A 7,134-nucleotide genomic window follows, 5' to 3' on the forward strand; every position below is an offset into this window, starting at 1 on the left:
CATGCGGAGGGAAGGAAGTCTGTGGCAAAAAAAAAAAAAAGAGCAGCTGGGAGTTTATACTTTATATAAGTATTTTAGCCTTTATTTTATAATGCATTATTGTATTGATTCAGGATTTAAAGAATAGGTGGGCACTTGCCTGAAGTGTTTGCTTGTAAATTAAACTTTTTCTGTTTTCTCTTTTTAATAACAGGAGTGCATGGACAATGCTGATCAGTGCTTACTGGCATGGAATCCACCCCGGCTATTACCTGAGCTTTTTGACTATCCCCTTGTGCTTGGCATCTGAGGGGATGATGGATATGGGATTGAGACGTCATCTTTCTGATTCTGGCAAGTTGGTGTTTGACTGGGTGCACTGGTTCCTGAAGATGAGAGCATACGACTACATGTGCATGGGCTTCGTTCTCCTCACCTTCTCTGACACTGTGCGTTACTGGAAGTCTATTTATTTTGCTATTCACATCCTGGCCACCTTCTTCATAATTTTAGGCCGAATGCTGGCTCCAAGAGCACCCAGTGTAATTAGAAACAACAAAAAAGAAGAAAAAAACAAGACTAGTCCTGATAGTTAAGCTGGTGTTGTATCCAGTGTGACACTGGCCTGACACTATCATCAGGCCACAGTATTCTTGTTCTTGGTAAACTGGATGGCAGAACTTGGACATGTCATGTGCTACACTTGCTGTAGAAGACATTATTTTACCTGTATACCACAGGGAAGATTTGTTTTCACAGTATATTATTTGACCTTTTAGTCTCTGTAAATTTGTGCTTCTTGGAGGGAAACATAATTCCTGGTATTATTGACCATCTATGTTATTGTTTTCAGTAGAATTTTGCCCAGAGGCATGTGACTTATTTCTATTTTTCACATCAGTTGTTTTGCCATTTATGTACCTACATTTGCCATATCTTTATTATAATTTCTTTGGTTCGCTTTTAGTGCACAGAATTGGGATTTTAATTGTAATCAAAAAGCAGCTCAAACATCGATCACATTTTCTGTTGGTGATACATTTGCCAGTCTCTATTTTTCTAAGTTCCATGTAATAAATATACACAATCATATACGTAAATTGTTGTCAAAATGAATGGTTTGCCCTCAGGGTGTTTGATGTTTGTCATGGGCTTAGCACTACTTGTGCTAAACCTCTGTGTATGTATATGTGTGTGTGTGTATATATACGCTGAAGAACAGCTGCTAACACCATCTATGTTACTTGAACAGCAAACTGTACAAACTTTACAGCTATACAGCACACACTAACTCCAAAAATTGAGGCCAGTATGGCTGGCAAATCTTAAGGCGTATGTCCTTGCATTACCGAAATTTACTACAGACCTCCCTCTCCCCCTCTAGAGCATGTTCCAGCATGAATTTTTACATTGCTCCTGCTGCGAAAAACTGCCAAACTGCCTAATCATAATAATACAGTATAAGACACAGGCAGAGTATTCATAGACCTTCAGTTATAGGCCATTGGACATTGGCAGAGCTTTCTTTTTCTCTAGAGCTTGCTCCCTGTATGCCTCCTCTACGGTAGCTACCCCCACCAGGTGAGTCCTCAGTTTATTTTCTAGTGTTCTAAGGTAATCAACCTCTTCCCCTTCATGTTGAAATCACTCTTAGCATAGTTAGTTTTTTTATTTTCAAGTTCTTCAGTTAACTCCTCACTGCCATCTAATATCACAAATTAAAGCAGTATATCTGCAGGCTCATTAAAGCTTGGGAGCCGTGCCCAGACCTCATGCTGCAGGGACAGCCATACTGTCGCTTTGGGCACTGGATCCTGCATGGGCTCCCACCTTGTGCAATGCGTGTTGTCAGCCACAGGTTTCTATACAGAGCCATGGTCCCTTCCTATGAAACCCAGTCCATAAAGACCACTTTGGGGGGTATGTCCTCCATGACAAGCAAAGCATGGACTTTATATAACCATCCAGCTTTGTAAACGGGTAAGACATGTTTTACCCTATATGCGTCTGATGCTTAGTGTTAAAGACCAGAGTGATATTTGAATGGTATTTACTAATGTGTACGTTTTTCAGTTTTGGATCTAAAAATGTAACCACAGAGTTTAGTCTCAGGTGCATAACCAGACATCTCACCACTTTACTGCCACTTCTATTTAGAGCCATTATATGGTACTCTGTTATATGAAGTATGTTAAAGCATATCTTCATTAGTTTGCCTTTTTCACGCTATTTCCTTTTTTTAACCTCTTAAGGACCAAGCCTCTTCCTGAGATTTGTTGTTTACAAGTTAAAAACAGTTTTTTTTCTCTTTCGTTCATTGACGGACACAGCTCCATTAATCTTGACCGTAGTGTTATTACGCCACCTTCAGGAGAGGACTAGGCAGGACATGTAATACATATGAACGGAACTGTACAGTTCCACCCAGGGGGCAGTCCCTCTGGTAAAAAAAAAAAACCCTCAGCCTGCTTCCTGCAGCTCAGTTTTTTCTGCCTAGTGAAGAAGGACCTAAGCTCCCTTCCGGGACCATAGGTCCTGGGGATTTTTTTTCTGCATTTTTGCCTTTTGCGCTAGATTTTAAGCTCCTGTAATCTTCTATCAGCAGCCGGCTGGGTGACGGGCTGGATAATATAGATCCTTGTAGTCTCCCCAGCCTGGCCATTGAGCGTGTGCATGCTGGGTTGGCCACGACATGCCCCTCAGGCTCCAGCGGCAGCCGGTGAGCGCAATGCTCCGGGGCACATATGACCGGACTATGGATGTCTTTGTTACAGTGTGCCGTGGTCCGCAGCCACCCCATACTGCTCGGGTGTGGGTCTGTGATGGGGTGCCTCCAGCTCGTCCGATGGCAAGTACAGCTCTCCCTGCTTCGGCAGGACAGAGCAGCTGGGCAATCCCTGGGAGGTCAATTAGGGGGGTCCCTCTTCTCCCTTTCTTCTTTCCCTGTCCCTGTTTTCCCTCCCCCTGTGGGGGATGCTGCATGACTGGGCTGTAGTGTGGTGTGTGTACCTGAACCAGGGGTCCTCTGATCCTTGATTGGGGGCTGAACTAGCTGTCTGTGTCCTTGTGCCGTCATATGTCTCTCTGCTGGTGTCTCTGGGCTCTGCATGTGCTGCCACCATAATCGCTGACCGCCGCCATTATCTGTGTATGTTTGTCAGCCATTTTATGTTAGTCTCTGTGAGAAGCATGGTAAGCGGCCATTTTCTCAGAGTTCGGGAGCCATTTCCCCTGAGATTTTTTTTCTATACAGGGCACCCGGCGGCCATTTTCTTTTTCTCCCCAGCACTGGTTCCTGTACCTCAGAACAGCGTTTTTTTTTTGTCTTGGTCACCTGGGAACTGACACTGGACACATTCATCAGTAACAGCACGGCACAGCACGGCACAGCACGGCACAGCACTCGGTCAGGGTGGTGAGCCTGCAGTGGGGGCCCCTCAGTCTGTAGCAGCTAGGAGGGTGGGATTGAGCACCTTGCCCTAAGTCCCCAAGGGTGGCAGACAGGGTGGGTCAGCATGGCGTCAGAAGCTGGCGTTTCTTCCCCAGACTTCCCTGCAATTGCAACCGGTTCATCTGCAAACAGTGCAGTGCCTTTGGACGGTTTGTCGGCAGCCCTTGAAATGTTTGTTGCCAGGGTGGAGGCGGTGTGCGGGTGCAAGGAGGTAAAAAAATGGCCCTTGCCCCACCCGTCCTCTGGGGAGAGTTCTGACTCAGACTAGGGCCCAGCAGTGACTGGCGGCCCCTGCTCTGATGTGTCAGAGGACACTGACCAGGACTGATCGGACAGTGAGGATGATTCTGTGTCTGGGTCCGCGCAGGAAAAAGCGCTAGTTGGAGCACTTATCGCCACTGTGGGTGATACCCTGAAAATACAGGATGCTGTAGGATCCGCTGCCGAGGTGGCAGGCCCTTTTGGGTCCCGTAAGCCAGCCCATACACCTAAGGTGTTCCCACATCTGACTTACTTTGATAAGTTCATATACAAGGAATGGGGAAGCCCGCGACTGAACTTTTCAGTCCCAAAAAGAACGGCAGTGTGTTAGCCCTTTGAGGAGAGCCTTCTCAAAAAAAAGGTCAGCTCCTCCGGTCGAGGACCCCCCCAGTATCCAGGTTAAATGAAGTAACCACGATCCCTGTAGAAGGGACCGCTGCATTTAAGGACCCTACCGACAGGAGGGCCGAGGCAGTGGCCCGGTCCATGTTTACGGTAGTGGCCACAGCATTCGTGTCACAGACCCTTACTGAGTGGGTAAAACTATTGCACCTTGAATTGGAGAAGCAGCAGTCTCCTCCAGTCTGCATGGAACTAGCAGACCAGTTAGTGCATGACCTTAAAATATGTCTGACGCGGCCCTGGATACACTTCCTTTGCTCTCCAGAGCATCAGTATCAGCAGTTTTGCTGTGGAGCCTGATCTGGGTGAAATGCTGGTCTGCAGACCAGGCATCTAAAAAAGCCTTGACGGATTTGTCTGTCCTTACTGAGCGGCTATTTGGAGCCTTGCTGGATGACATTATTAAGAATATCACAGGTGGGAAGAGCATGTTGCTCCCACAGTCCAGGAGGGGGGAAGGAGCCACGGCGCAGGCAAGGGCCCTCCTTTTCCGCTCAAAAGAGGCTTTTTCATCCACCCGGGACCTCAGGTAAATTCTTCCAGTCCGACAGGGCGACTACTGAGGGACAGAAGCGTCCCTGGCCTTGCAAGCCTACGAGTAAATGTGCTACCGCATGAAGGTTTGCCCCTGCCCGACACACGGGTGGGGGAGTCACCTTCGGGAGTTTGTAGCCCGGTGGGCCTCTCGGCTGTCCGACCAATGGGTCTGATTTCATCTGGCTACAAGATAGAGTTCCTCTCTTGGCCACCAAACAGATTCTTTCCCTCCAGCATACACTTACGCCCAGCTCGCCGGGAGGCCCTGTTTGGGGCAGTAGGGACCTGCTCAGCCGCAGGGTGATAGTGCCTGTTCCAGAGACTAAAAGGATTTCAGGGATTCTATTCCAGTCTGTAGTCCCCAAAAAGGAATCCTGAACCTGAAAGCCCTCAATTGCTTTGTAAAAGTACAGAGGTTCAGAATGGAATCAGTTCGCTCCGTAGTCGCTGCACTTCATCAGGGGGACTTCCTGGCATCTCTGGATATGCAGGACCCATATCTGTACATACCCATATGCCTCAGGCATCAGAGGTTTCTGCAATTTGCAGTAGGGGAAGACCACTACCAGTTTGTGGCTCTCCCCTTTGGCCTGGCTTCAGCACCCCGAGTCTATACCAAGATATTGGCTAGAACGTGGGATCGCAATTGTGGGTTACCTAGACAATCTCCTTCTGAGAGCAGCTTCTGCCTCAGAATTAAGGGAGGATGTGGCAATCACCATGCAAACTCTACAGGAATTTGGGTGGGTGTTGAACCTCAAAAAGTCGGTACTAGACTTTTTACTAGACGGCGAGAGTGTTTCTCCCTTCAGACAAGCTGCAGACTCTCAGAGCCGCGGTGAAGCTATTGAGGTGGCCGTCGCTGCGGTTCTACATACACGTTCATGGTTGCCTCCTTTGAGGTGGTACAATACACCCAATATCATACCAGAGTCTTGCAGAAGGAGATATTGTCCAAATGGGATAAATCTCCGTTATCCCTGGATCGGCAAATTTGGGTGAGCCAGTTAGTCAGGGACTCTCTTTTCTGGTGGCTGAGATCTCTGGCCCTTCGGTCTGGGAAATCGTTCCTGCCTCTTCATTGAACGGTGATCACAGCGGATGCCAGCCTGACCGGCAGGGGTGGAGTACTGGAAGTACAATCAACCCAGGGCCTCTGGTCGAGGGAGGAATCCCAGCTGCCGATCAATGTGCTTGAGCTATGAGCGATCAGGCTATGCCTCTCCACATGGTCGATGAGACTACGAGGTCATCCGATAAGAATCCAGTCAGACAACGCCAGGGCGGTGGCATATGTCAACCATCAAGGCGGAACGAGAAGCTCGGCTGCAGCACAGGAGGTCACTCCCATCCTTCGGTGGGCAGAGCAACACGTACTGCCCCTCTATCAGCCATATACATCCCGGGAGTAGAAAACTGGCAGACGGACTAAGTCGCCAAATGCTGCACCCAGAAGAATCGTCACAGAAGGTGTTAAGGCTTCTTTGCCTGTGGTGAGGTACACCAGATGTGGATCTTCTGGCCTCTTGGCTCAATCGGAAGGTGCGGAGGTTCGTGTCCAGGACAAAAGATCCTTGGGCGGACATGTCAAACGTGTTGGTGGCTCCATGGGAACAGTAACAGCTGATTTATGCCTTCCCTCCGCTCAAACTCTTACCTCATCTGCTCCGCAGAATGGAGGCTGAGGGGTTTCCAGTAATACCGATTGCCCCAGATTGGCCTCGGCTTCCTTGTTACGCCTGGTGGTGGATGCTCCTTGGAGGTTGCCGATGCGAGAAGACCTTCTGTCACAAGGTCCGATACTTTTTTTTTTAACTGTAAATTTTTATTATGAGATGAAAAGAAAAATCAGCAAAAAGATACATAGCCAAATGGGCATACCCTGGCAGTAAACTTGTCAAACAGGTAGGGTACATACAGATACAGGTATGCAGACATGGTGTATAACACAGTAACATATCAAAATTCTAGCAGGATACTCGGTTTTGAAGGAAGGGGAGGTTTGCAAAAGGGATGAGTGAGGACATATAAGAGTACAAATATATAAAAAAAATGAAAACAGGTATAACCATAGTTTGATTTGCGGACATAGTATAGGCAAAAACTGAATGAGGGAGAAAAATCAGACAAGAGAAAAATATACGGGTAGGTCTAGTATAGGTACTTTGGGTATATTCTTGATTGTGGGTAACATCAAGCTTATGAAGCAGATATAAATTGGATATGATACCCAGGATGTTCAGTGCAATGGGCTACTCCTGGGGTCTGCTATCCAAAGTTTCCAGGCATACAGGAACTTATCGGTTGTGAGGTTAGCTTTAGCAAAGGCGTATTCGAATACAAAATGGGTATTCAGCAATATGAGAACTTGTTTCAGGGTCGGGGAATGAACCGATTTCCAACTTTTTGCAATAGCTAGTCGGGCGGCGATAAGGATGTGGGTCAGTAGGGCGTGCAGGTGGTGCGGCCACGAGAGGACGGATAGATCTAGTAGTAAGTCAGTG

At 47.7% G+C, this 7,134-nt stretch overlaps 1 protein-coding gene across 1 annotated transcript in view; it reads left to right on the top strand.

The window, feature by feature from the left end:
* The window catches only part of LOC143957012 (membrane-bound acylglycerophosphatidylinositol O-acyltransferase mboat7-like), a 286,357-nt gene extending 285,278 nt beyond the window's left edge, over nt 1-1,079 (top strand). The window contains exon 5 of the mRNA XM_077467160.1: nt 194-1,079. Coding sequence (XP_077323286.1) covers nt 194-575 — 382 coding nt within the window. The 3' untranslated portion in view covers nt 576-1,079. The remainder of the gene's footprint in view (nt 1-193) is intronic.
* Nucleotides 1,080-7,134: the final 6,055 nt, after the last annotated feature.

Source organism: Lithobates pipiens, unplaced genomic scaffold, assembly GCF_037356315.1.
Source record: "Lithobates pipiens isolate NorthernLeopardFrog02 unplaced genomic scaffold, aLitPip1_a1.2 Scaffold_48, whole genome shotgun sequence".
Taxonomy (NCBI): domain Eukaryota; kingdom Metazoa; phylum Chordata; class Amphibia; order Anura; family Ranidae; genus Lithobates; species Lithobates pipiens.